This window comes from Coregonus clupeaformis, chromosome 9 (genome assembly GCF_020615455.1).
Source record: "Coregonus clupeaformis isolate EN_2021a chromosome 9, ASM2061545v1, whole genome shotgun sequence".
NCBI classification, from domain to species: Eukaryota; Metazoa; Chordata; class Actinopteri; order Salmoniformes; family Salmonidae; genus Coregonus; species Coregonus clupeaformis.
Genome location: NC_059200.1, coordinates 50,177,584 through 50,191,209, shown reverse-complemented (window position 1 = coordinate 50,191,209; position 13,626 = coordinate 50,177,584). Strand labels below are relative to the sequence as shown.

General features: G+C 42.7%; 1 protein-coding gene across 1 annotated transcript in view; it reads right to left on the bottom strand.

Annotated features, from left to right (window-relative positions):
- The window catches only part of ppp2r2bb (protein phosphatase 2, regulatory subunit B, beta b), a 91,593-nt gene extending 80,366 nt beyond the window's left edge, over positions 1–11,227 (bottom strand). The window contains exon 1 of the mRNA XM_041886597.2: positions 10,896–11,227. Coding sequence (XP_041742531.1) covers positions 10,896–10,974 — 79 coding nt within the window. The 5' untranslated portion in view covers positions 10,975–11,227. The remainder of the gene's footprint in view (positions 1–10,895) is intronic.
- Positions 11,228–13,626: the final 2,399 nt, after the last annotated feature.

Here is a 13,626-nt window from a genome sequence, read left to right as displayed (position 1 = left end):
CTGTACATTTCAATGAAGCATGGTGAAGCCCCAAAATTGCCCTCGCTAGAAGCCTGTGTTTCAGACATAAGGAAGTGGATGGCTGAAAACTTTTTACTTTTAAACTCGGACAAAACAGAGATGCTTGTACTAGGTCCCAAGAAACAAAGAGATCTTCTGTTAAATCTGACAATTCATCTTGATGGTTGTAAAGTCGTCTCAAATAAAACTGTGAAGGACCTAGGCGTTACTCTTGACCCTGATCTCTCTTTTGACGAACATATCAAGACTGTTTCAAGGACAGCTTTTTTCCATCTACGTAACATTGCAAAAATCAGAAATTTTCTGTCCAAAAATGATGCAGAAAAATTAATCCATGCATTTGTTACTTCTAGATTAGACTACTGCAATGCTCTATTTTCCGGCTACCGGATAAAGCACTAAATAAACTTCAGTTAGTGCTAAATACGGCTGCTAGAATCCTGGACTAGAACCAAGAAATTTGATCATATTACTCCAGTGCTAGCTTCCCTACACTGGCTTCCTGTTAAGGCAAGGGCTGATTTCAAGGTTTTACTGTTAACCTATAAAGCGTTACATGGGCTTGCTCCTACCTATCTTTCCGAGTTGGTCCTGCCGTACATACCAATACGTACGCTACGGTCACAAGACGCAGGCCTCCTAATTGTCCCTAGAATTTCTAAGCAAACAGCGGGAGGCAGGGCTTTCTCCTATAGATCTCCATTTTTATGGAACAGTCTGCCTACCCATGTGAGAGACGCAGACTCGGTCTCAACCTTTAAGTCTTTACTGAAGACTTATCTCTTCAGTAGGTCATATGATTGAGTGTAGTCTGGCCCAGGAGTGTGAAGGTGAACGGAAAGGCTGGAGCAACGAACAGCCCCTTGCTGTCTCTGCCGGGCGGTTCCCCTCTCCACTGGGGTTCTCTGCCTCTAACCCTGTTGCAGGGGCTGAGTCACTGGCTTGCTGGTGCTCTTTCATGCCCGTCCCTGGGAGGGGTGCGTCACTTGAGTGGGTTGAGTTACTGACGGATCTTCCTGTTCTGGGCTGGCGCCCCCCTTGGTTTGTGCTGTGGTGGAGACCTCTGTGGGCTATACTCGGCCTTGTCTCAGGATTGTAAGTTGGTGGTTGGGGATATCCCTCTAGTGGTGCGGGGGCTGTGCTTTGGCGGAGTGGGTGGGGTTATACCTCCTTCCTGTTTGGCCCTGTCCGGGGGTTTCTTCGGATGGGGCCACAGTGTCTCCGGACCGCTCCTGTCTCAGCCTCCCAGTATTTATGCTGCAGTAGTTTATGTGTCGGGGGGCTGGGGTTAGTTGGTTATACCTGGAGTACTTCTCTGTCTTATCCAGTGTCCTGTGTGAATTTAAGTATGCTCTCTCCAATTTTTCTTGTTTTTCTTTTTCTCTGAGACCTGTGCCAAACACACGCCTCAGACGGGATAGGATACACCACTGCCGTCCACTGGCCGGCTCGCTCTTGCTTTCATTCTTTGTTCTTTCTGCGGATACCTACCTACCCTACCCCGGCCTTACTCGATGCTATAGAGTTTAGCGACGAGAATCAACAAGGATATTTTGATTTATATCTGATCATGTTGTCTTTGCGAAATTGAAACCTTGTTAGGATCTTCCTGTTTTAAAGTGTGTTGAGAGGAAAGTATTGGGCGTGTGGAAAGGAGTGGGTGGGTTGAGAGGAAAGTAGTGGGCGTGTGGAAAGGAGTGGGTGTGTTGAGAGGAAAGTAGTGGGTGTGGGGAAAGGAGTGGGTATGTTGAAAGGAAAGTAGTGGGTGTGTCGAGAGGAAAGGAGTGGGTGTGTCGAGAGGAAAGGAGTGGGTGTGGGGAAAGGAGTGGGTGTGTCGAGAGGAAAGGAGTGGGTGTGTCGAGAGGAAAGGAGTGGGTGTGTCGAGAGGAAAGGAGTGGCGCTCCGCTATAGGTTAGACGGTTTTGATTGAGCTGCGTTTCTTACCACGCAACTATACCATACCGCAAGACTTTGGACTTCTGTTAGAGGATGAGTCTAAGTCACATTTCACTGTTAGTTTTACACAAATAATTGTACATTTTCAGATATAAAACTGACGATTGTTTATGTTTGATTAAAAGTACTGATGATGGGTGTACTGTTGCTTGTATGTGTTGTATGCGTGTGCTTACTGTGACGGTCACCCTGATATTGGCGACTAGGTAGCTACTTCCCATACCGTCGCGGGACAGTAGTGCTTGGCAGACGGGAGCGAAGGGCACTGTGTCCCAGTGCTGTTGCCGTTCATGCTCTCCCCATTGACTGTATGTATGTACTGTATCAAGGTGACAATCTAGATGGTTATCAATATGAGTTATTTCCTGTGTAGGCTGCTATCCTACTTGAAATAAAATCAAGGGAGGGGGAAGAAATGGCCATGTTAGCTACTGCTGGCGACACCGTGATACAGCTGCCCAGTGGGAAGCACCTCAGGTCGGTAAGTACCTCCATACAACACAACTGAACTAGTCATTATCAACTCGTCGTGCAGCCAAATCAGCCACGCAAAATGGTTTTGAGTGGCAACAAATCTGCCCAATTAGCTGATTCACTTTCCATACACGCACTCCTTTATACACACCCACTAACTTATTTTACTTCTGCTCTTTTTTTTCTCAACACTTTTTTTGTTGTTGTTTTATTTTTACTTTTTTTGTTTAAAATAAATGCACTGTTGGTTAAGGGCTGTAAGTAAGCATTTCACTGTAATGTCTGCACCTGTTGTATTCAGCGCATGTGACCAATAAAATTTGATTTGATTTGATTTGATTTAACCCATACTCTGGTCGCCATATTGGGCTGCAGGTACCCATACTTGCACGCATGGCCTCCTGGACTAGATGGGTGGTAGGCTGGGGCTCAGGTGACATGAGAATTGGAGAGAGGCTCACATGATTAACATGGCTGAAGCTTTGGTGTAAATATACAAACCACATACACAACTGATTGATATTCATGTTTTTCACAGACATGAAACAAGTCTGGTTATATCACATATGCTAATAACCTTACGCAATTTTGTTTCCTAAAATCGATATATCTGACCTTGCCAAATGTCTGTTGTTATTTCAGAAACTCAGCACTGTAATCATTGGATCAGGGTGCTTCTGTATCCGACTAACTAACTACTTTTATTTATCTGAGACTTGAAAACAGATGAAATACTCATACTACATTTTCATAGACATGTAGTCCTCAGTAACAAGGGTTCAGAATGTATGACAACCTTGTGTGACTACACTGTCAAAACAGTCTGATTATGACTTATCATAGAAAACAGAAAACCAATTAAACTTTTCTCTGATCATAGCTAGCTACGCCAACTAACATTTCCCATGCTCATCATCTAGGGAACAGAACGTATTGTAATAATATTCAAAAACTCTGATATGGGCTATCACTCACTCCACCAGAATAACTTAAACACTCAAGGCTAAATACATTATGGGAAGTAGAAAAATAAATGAGATGTCATATATGATGAAATTAAACCGAAAAATGATAAGAGCCTGGAACAGACAGGCTGCCAATGAGAGAGACGGATGGAGCTGAGACAGAAAAGCAAGGGTAAACAAGCCTGCATTAAGCCAACGGTCACTTCTTGTAAAGCTATCGATCATGGTGTGGTTACACAGTTTGTTTCCACAGCAGTTTCCCCTGTCTGTCTCTTCTTCTCACAGTGTAGTGTGATTAAAGGGTGCTGTCTCTACTTCTACCTCTTCAAATTCAAATTCAAATTCAGCTTTATTGGCATGAAAAACATTGCGTAAAGATTGCCAAAGCACAATGTATACAATATACATTACATTGTAATAAACTGATAAATAAAAGTGATCAAAAGTAAATCATAAAAATAAATAAATAATAGAAATAACAGCAATAGAATGACAACAGTGGATAGTAATAGAAAAATGTAATAATAAAATGGAGAATTGCAGCAAACAGATGGAAAAGGGTTCTTAGAAAACATCAAAAAACAATCATGTTGAAGTAAAGACCCCTGCCAACTAATATTTAAAGAAAATCTGCCTTCTGTAAGTTTAAGAAACATTGCCTTATCCCTTGAAATTCCATTACCAAAAACCAAAATCTTTAAGATATTTTCTAATGTCTTTCCCTCATGAGGGAGGATAATGAAAGTTCACAGAAGTAACCAGTAAAGGTAGACCTATCAATTAGTTATTCATTTTTACTGATATCAATTTTGTTTATGAATTAATAAGTGATTAAAACCTTTACCGAATCGGTAACGGAATTTCTGCAATTGAATTGGCTACAATAGGAAATCATAGTAGTCACAAACCACAGTTGGGTCACCTGCTAGTGTCCTCCTTTCCACTGGCATACTGTTATGTTATGCTCTCTCTCCCTCTCTCTCTCTCTCATTAATGTCACCTCTCCCAGCTCTTACTGACACCTACCCATGAGCCCCCTGTAACCAACACCCTCACCCACTGAGCACCGACCGACACCGGACGTCCAGCTCAGTACAGTACAGTAGAGCACAATAAAGTACAGTACAGAATAGTAAAGAAAAGCATAGTTCTGTAGAGTAGAATGGAGTATAGTTCCGTACAGTACACAGTAGAGCACACTAGAGTGGAGTACACTATAATGTACTGTGCTGTACTGAACTCATTAACAGAGTTAAGAGTTTTGGGAAAGCATGGTCACCTAAAAAACGGAGGGAGATTTTACCTAGATTTTGTTACCAAACTTTGCATCTGCACAGTTCTTCCAGTAAATGTGTTTTTGTAAAATGTTTAGTGTAAATTGTTAAAAGTTGTCCAAGGCCCAAATATGGCAATATTTCTCTAGAATGTTCAGGTTCTGTTCAAGGCCTTCTTTGATTGGTGATAGAAGAACCAAATCATCAGCACCTCTTCATCTCTCTGGTTTCTCACTAATTTTCTCCTCTTTCAACATGACCTCAGCCTGCTCTCAGACTTGACTTCAGTTTAGTTTACTTAAAACTATACAATGTAATTATACGGAAATGTTTCAATAGATATAATGCATGCAAAACAGCATCTAGAGGGCTTCATGTCCACATATGACAGCCAGTTTATGTTCCACATCTACTCTCCACCTTACTGGATCCACCAACCATATACAGCTGTAGAAAAAATTAAGAGACCACTGCAAATGTTTCTTAAATCAGCATCTCTACATGTTTGACAGCCATTCCATTCCAGTGTCTGTTGAATTCCAACACAGGCACACCTCATTCTACTGAATTAGGTACTGTTTAGGTGATCACATGAACCAAATCTTATTTAATGAGGAAAAGTATAAAAACCACTGCTGTGGTCATCACTATCCTCTTGCAATAGGACCAGCTGGATGGCAAAAACAGTGCTAATAGTACCTCAAAAGTAATATTAATCAAAAAATAACTATTGACCATGCCAAAAGAGTTGAAAAGGAAAGTTTTGAGTGAGGAAAAGAAGGGTTCAATTCTGGCTTTACTGGCAGAGGGATACAGTGAGCGTCAGGTTGCTTCCATCCTTAAAATTTCAAAGACGGCGGTTCATAAGAACAAGGTCAAGCAGCAGATATTGGGGACAACAAAGCTACAGACCGGCAGAGGGCAAAAACGACTCTCTACTGACCGGGATGACCGCCAACTCATTCGAATGTCACTCAACAACCGTAGGATGACATCAAGTGACCTACAAAAAGAATGGCAAACGGCAGCTGGGGTGAAGTGCATGGCAAGGACGGTTCGAAACAGGCTCCTAGGGGCAGGGCTGAAGTCGTGCAAAGCTAGAAAAAAGCCCTTCATCAATGAGAAGCAAAGAAGAGCCAGGCTGAGGTTTTCAAAAGACCATAAGGATTGGACCGTAGAGGACTGGAGTAAGGTAATCTTCTCTGATGAGTCCAATTTTCAGCTTTACCCAACACCTGGTCGTCTAATGGTTAGACGGAGACCTGGAGAGGCCTACAAGCCACAGTGTCTCGCACCCACTGTGAAATTTGGTGGAGGATCGGTGATGATCTGGGGGTGCTTTAGCAAGGCTGAAATCGGGCAGATTTGTCTTTGTGAAGGACGCATGAATCAAGCCACGTACAAGGTTGTCCTGGAAGAAAACTTGCTTCCTTTTGCTCTGACATTGTTCCCCAACTCTGAGGATTGGTTTTTCCAGCAGGACAATGTGCCATGCCACACAGCCAGGTCAATCAAGGTGTGGATGAAGGACCACCAGATCAATACCCTGTCATGGCCAGCCCAATCTCCAGACCTGAACCCCATTGAAAACTTCTGGAATGTGATCAAGAGGAAGATGGATGGTCACAAGCCATCAAAAAAAGCCGAGCTGCTTGAATTTTTGCGCCAGGAGTGGCATAAAGTCACCCAACATCAATGTGAAAGACTGGTGGAGAGCATGCCAAGACGCATGAAAGCTGTGATTGAAAATCAGGGTTATTCCACCAAATATTGATTTCTGAACTCTTCCTAAGTTAAAACATTACTATTGTGTTGTTTATAAATGAACAATAACTTATTTTCTTTGCATTATTCGAGGTCTGACAACACTGCATCTTTTTTGTTATTTTGACCAGTTGTCATTTTCTGCAAATAAATGCTCTAAATTACTATATTGTCAGAGTGTGCTGATGTGGATGCGGTGGTAGAGTCAAGCGCAGGACACAGAGGATTAGTCAAAACGACTTTAGTATCACTTGAAAATAGAATACAAAATAAACGGCCTCAAAACACTGGAGGCAAACAATTACGCGCAGTGCGTAAACAACTACGTAGAGCCAAGGCACCGAACCTATCTAAACACGACAGGTGGAACAATAACACACAAGATACAAACATAACATAGGGGAACTTATAGGTGACACAATCAATACAGAATACGAAACAGGTGCACTAACTAGACATGACAAAACAAACATCGAAAACATCAAACGGTAGTAGCTAGTACTCCGGGGACGACGAACGCCGAAGCCTGCCCGAGCAAGGAGGAGGAGCAGCCTCGGCGGCATCCGTGACAAATATTTTTATTTGGAATTTGGGAGAAATGTTGTCAGTAGTTTATAGAATAAAACAAAAAAAATATTTTTACCCAAACACATACCTATAAATAGTAAAACCAGAGAAACTGATAATTTTGCAGTGGTCTCTTAATTTTTTCCGCAGCTGTATACGATCATACATACAGTATACTGTATATCAGATCCCCCCTGACTGCTCAGTCTGTCCTCTACTGGGTGAGTCCATATGGGCCCTGCTAAAAAATAGTGCATTATGTAGGAAATAGGGTGCCATTTGGGATGCGCACGTGGTCTCTCCTCATGCTGCCCCACACAGCTTATCTCTGTGGGACTGTCAACACCAGGCACCAGCCCTCCCTGTCCCTGTCTCCTTCGACCAAATCCCAATCGAAAGATCAATCTGTGACGCAGAGCTCTCCTACGTGGCGTTTACCCCTCTATTACAGTATGTCCGACTGAGACCCGGGTGGCTGGGCCGCTGGACCCAGGGGAAAGAGGGGCTGCCAATATCACCATCACCCAATAGCCAGAGGTTGAAGAGTGGCTCATCATGGCTCATAGGAGCAGGCCGCAACACACAGGCTGACAACAGAGGGACTGGTAGAGGTCGAAAGGGGGAGATGAGGCAAAGAGATGTAGCGAAATACATAGAGGAAGACAGAGGCAGAGAGGGAGAGAGAGGCAGAGAGGGAGAGAGAGGCGGAGAGGGAGAGGAGGCCTACAGATGGGACTCAGAATCAAGGATGAGAGATGGCACCCTGCTGAGGCAATCTGAATTGACAAAGGCTCTGAAATATTCACCCCATCCCGCTTTATCCGACCAGAGCAACCACATCGATCCTAGAGAGAGAGCGAGAGAGAGAGAGAGAGAGAGAGAGAGAGAGAGAGAGAGAGAGAGAGAGAGAGAGAGAGAGAGAGAAGAAAGAAAGAAAGAAAGAAAGAAAGAAAGAAAGAAAGAAAGAAAGAAAGAAAGAAAGAAAGAAAGAAAGAAAGAAAGAAAGAAAGAAAGAAAGAAAGAAAGAAAGAAAGAAAGAAAGAAAGAAAGAAAGAAAGAAAAGAAAGAAAGAAAGAAAGAAAGAAAGAAAGAAAGAAATATAATCGCTTCAGGTACCCCATGATATTATACCCCATGATGTTATACCTCCTGCTCTCCCAGACCTCCCACCTTGGCACTAATTAAGGCCCTATTGATGACCGACCCTAGAGGGTTATCTGTGTCCATTACCCCCATACCCCAGATACGCTGTGATGGCCACAAGAGAAATCTTTCCTCCCTCAAAGCTATAGGGTCCAGTTACAGTGTGATGTGGCAAACTGGAGCTTAGCAAGAGTGCTCTCCTTTTCTCATTGTCTGCTGATGGAGACCTGGGGGTACATTGTGTGTGTGTGTGTGTGCACTGCTCCCTCCCACCCAGGGGGAAATGGGCAAAATGGCCCAGCTGCACTCCTCTCTACAGGGGGAGGGGGTTACACAACTGATATCACCACCTGGTTCCACAAAAGCTAGATGTGATCACGTCAGCCCCCTGGGAGAGGCAGTCCAGACCCACACTATTACACAATGTGCCCATGGAAATCACAACAAACTCCTTTCCGAGCCTTTGCTAAAATTGAGAATACTTTCAGCACAACCTTTGTTGAGAGCCTCTGGTGAATAATTAAATGCAAATAGCCCATAGTCCTGTAGGGTGCCTAATATACAAGTGATGAGCTGTTTTACAATGAGGCTGAACACATTTTCTAGTCACACGGAAAGATCCCCTCAATAGATCAACAACAACAGCAAGACTACTAGACAACCTCCAGCCCCCATCCATGGCTACAACACATCTGCCATTCTGAGGCACCCCTTCAATAAGCTATTTGCAATATTGCCGCTGGAATTAAAGCCAGCCTAAGTCAGTGGCACAGATGGAACTATCCAAGCATTAGATCTCCTTCAAATGTTGATATTAGGTTGCGTTGACAACCAAACACAATTCCATATCCAGTTTGTCTACAAATTCTTAATTGATATGTTGGATTCACGTCTCCATCTCAACCAAAAAGTTAAAGAATAGCACTATATCTAATCTTATCAAACTTTAAATGCACTTTAAATAAAGTTTGCTTTGATTTAGTCCTATTCTTTAACTAAGATCTTTGGTTGAGATGGACACATGAATCCAACATACAGTATTAATGATTAACTTGAAGATTACATTTGAAATCAACCAAAGCTTGAAACCCTAGGTCTATATGTATTGTCTATTTTTTTTGTTGAACCCTTGGATGACTTTGCAAATGCTATGTAGGCCTAAATAGTATCATTGATGATATATGACTTATAAAGTATGGTTACAATTAATTTGCGTTGTTAAACCTGCCCTTTAGAATGACTTCGATACAACAGTGAATATATTTAGTTATTAAGACATCTCTTAATAATAATTCTCACGATAGCACATTGGTAGTAGTCAGTGACAAATATAAAAGCTAAGCAGGGCTTGGTTAAAACCCTGGACCTAATAAATAAATAGTTGTAGATCAACTCTCCAGTAGGAAGTGCTGCCCAGCCTATTGTTTGTTTTATCTGATAGTGCATATAATGTTGAAGATCCGAAGTTGTTTCAAAAGTACAAATTCAACTGTATTTTATACAAGGTTTGTCTATGATGACAGTTGGTTACAATGATGACATAATTCTGAGAAATTGCACTCAAAACAACAGTTTAAGTTGATGAGTTCAACCATTTTGTGCCCTGTGGGATGTTATTGAGACATTATATGTCAATAAACGTAATTACTTAATAATAATAACTTAATAATAATACATTAAGTTAATCATAAACTTATCCTAATGGGCTCTTATGAAGCCTTACATAACGTTGTTTTGGTTGTCATGGACAGGTGACATGTCCTTGGTCAGCAGCATACCACCCTGCATCCCACTGCTGGTTTACCACTGAAGCTAAACAGGGTCAGTCTTTGGATGGGAGACCAGATGCTGCTGGAAGTGGTGTTGGAGGAGCCAGTAGGTGGCACTCTTTCCTCTGGTCTAAAAAAAGATCCCAATGCCCCAGGGCAGTGAGTGGGGACAGAGCCTTGTTTAGTGTGCTGTCTTTTGGATGGGATGTTAAACGGGTGTCCTGAGTCTTTGTGGTCACTAAAAGATCTCATGGCACTTTTTGTAAGAGTAGGGGTGTTAACCCCGGTGTCCTGGCTAAATTCCCAATCGGGCCCCATGGCCACCTAATCATACCCAGCTTCCAATTGGCTCATTTATCCCCCATCCTTAAATATTCCCCAGGTCGTTGCTGTAAATGAGAACGTGTTCTCAGTCAACTTACTTGGTAAAATAATCAAAACAATTGACCACCGTGGTTGAACTGACAGAAAGGCTGACACACTTTTCTCTCTTTTCTTTTGAACAGCATACAGTGTTGCAGGCAGCTTATAATTGTCACCAGAGTAGTCTATTCTATTCAGCTTTGGCTGAGGGAAAAGGTTGTATGTCCTGTCTTGAAAGTTCCTACAATTTACACCGACAGGTGCAGACATTAATTATGCAAATAGGCCTACAAAGGAAACCCAGCCAAGTTGAGCCAACTCCAGAGTGGTCCCTCCCGACACCGTCTGAAATGTCAAACCTGACTATGGCTGTTTCGCCTTAGAAACGGGAGGAGAGCAGGGTGATGTGAGTGAGACGAGCCAGTCCACTGTTCTGTTCCGTTCCATTACATTTCCAGACTCCTCTCTCTCTATAAATAGATGTCTCCCGACCGGACCTAACCTGCTGCTGGCTGCCCAGTGCCCACAAACACACACACAGATACATACGTACGCATACGCGCGCGCGCGCGCAATAACATCATAAGTCCGTAGCCTACCTTCAGTGTGACAGCTGGAGGAGAGGATGGTGCTTGAGGGTCTGAAGAGGTAAGGAAGGTACCGGGAGAAGCATTTCATATTTTTTGTTGTTGTTGGCTGCGCATCACTATCAAGTACACATCGTCTACACCCACTGCATTGACAGAACGGAAAGAAACAGAGCGCTGGAGACAGAGCCCATAGTCTTCGGCATCACTTTTACTCGATTTATATAAACGGGAATCCTTCCTTCGGGGCTATCGTAGCAGGAAGAGAAGAGAGGTCTCCACGCGCAATGGTACTCTCGTAAACCATTCTTCTTCCCCTAGTCGCCAGCAGGACACGAGAATATGTTATTTTGAGTCGGCTGCGAGGGAGGGAGGGGGTTGACGGAGGGAGGAGGACCGAAGCATCAGGGTTATTTCAGGGGAGGCTGGGGAGCACCTGCTCTGTCTGCGGATGGCCGCATGCTGCCTCTGTTGGTCGCTCGAGAATTGATTGGTATGCCTGTGAGTGTCTATTAGTCTCGACAGGAAAGTTTCGAAGTCCCTTTTGAAGAGAGAATATAGCCTACGTGGGTCTGATAAATAAAGGTAGACAATTTATCGGAACCATATCAGTTATCACACCTTATTGAGACGAGACGACATTTAATGATACTGATGATGATGGGTTTATAGAATAATTAGCCTGTGGCAGTGGCGGCTGGGGAAAATTGGGGGTTTCTTTCTTTCATAGCAGGACAGCAGTGCTCAGTGAAACATTCAGTAATTATTTAATGCCAATATTAAAAAAGTTGAGGCATTCTTACACAAAAACATATTACACAAACCCAAGCCTTTCATTTGCATTTAAAGTGAACTTTTCACCATTGGTAGTAAACAGGCAACGCAACAGGCATGCTGTCAGAACAGAGTGGAAAGTGGACAATAACATGAAATTATTATAAGTTTATAGGAAATCTTACACTGTATGAAAGGATGTATAATATAGAAATGGATATCAAGTGGATGAACTCAAACCTTTGACTGGAAGAATAGCATACAGTATTTTATGATCATACTAAATGTGACTAATTGTTAATGTGCTCCAGAACTGCAACAATTAATTGATACAAAACAACATATATACAGTAATATTAGCAAAGACACTATTAAGACTTTCTAGAGTACCATATATAACTGGATTTTTTATGCTAAGGTCAACTATATACAAAGAAACATGCGGCCAGAGCTGCTCTGTGTGTGTGTGTCTGTCATCTTATTTGTACAGGAATTTTGCCCGTCTGTCCTTCTGAGTGGCAAACCTCTCAATGACCCTTTGATTAAAGTCAGGAATGTCCCTGACAAGTTTCTTCTCCATGGAGAGCATGGCCAGAGCGTTCAGGCGATCCTGTGTCATGCTGTTTCTCAGGAAGGTCTTGATCCTTTTCAGTGTAGAGAAGCACCTTTCTGACTCAGCAGTTGTCATGGGTGTGGTGATGAGGATCTTGAGGAGGCTGGCAGTCTCTGTGAAAGTGCTCTGAAGGTTGTTCTCCATGAAGAACTGGTACAGGGCACTGCACCACTACAAGCCTTGAACTCACTGTTCTCATAGATGAGGGACAGTTTGGTTTTTGAGCTTGGCCTTGTTCAACATGGGGCACGCCTCCACGGTTGTTTCAAGCGCTGTATCGGGGGAACTTCACACTGTGTTGTGGGAACAACTCTCCGTGCAATAGTGTTGCGCTGATGAGGTGCTGGGTGAAGGAGAACCTCTCTTTGGCATGACTCAGGATGGTATCACATACCTGTAAAGATACATCATCAGCTTTAATTTGCAATTAAGCTATTTTGATGCAAGTGATCCTGACTGACACATGCCTATGTCCAACTCCAAGTATATGATTACCAAGGTGCTGATTGTTCAGGGTTTTGGCTACATACTACCAGGCCTGAAAAAAGTTCTAGGTGGGAAACACTGACAATTACATCACAACTTACCTCTATAGCCAACCTCTGTTGTTCTCCTGGTCCCAGCATCCTCCGTCGCTTGATGGGCTGTTGCTGCTCGTCAGATGCGCTGTCCCCACACAAAGAGGGAATTGAGGCCCTGGGTAAAAAAAATAAAGTTTAATTTGATAACTTGCAATCAGACTTCTTAACTCACTGTAATTCCCCCTCAACACACAACCAGTGACTTATATATATATATATAGACAGACAGACAGACAGACAGACAGACAGACAGGTGTGTATATACACACAAACTATGTCTAGTAACTGCTTTTAACCTGTGATGTACATAATTAACTGATGTTATTACGTTTTAAAGCCTTTTTCTATTACATTTGTGAGAGGGATGCAACATAATTTTGTTCTGCTGTTCACTTAGCAATAAAGTTAATATTCAATAACAACTAGGCCTCTTCTAGAAATTGACCTGGTGGACACCTGAATAATTATTACAAACTGTGTAGTACTTTCCTGCATTATTATCAACGTCTGATTGTGTCTTCTCTTTCCTTTTAAAATACTAAAACAAATATAATTGTGACGGCTCTATGATAATCACTCACACAAGCACCAACTGGCAGTGGGTGGAAAGCGTCAGTCGTCTCGTCAGCTTGAATGGCGATAAAATCAGCACTCTTTACTTCCTCCAGGATGTAATCCTTAAGCATTGACAGCATACAGTCCAACAGCTCGTTCTGTATCGTCTTTGACGTGCCCTTAAAAACGGTAGCTGTCTTCAGGTGCTCCTCCAGCACAC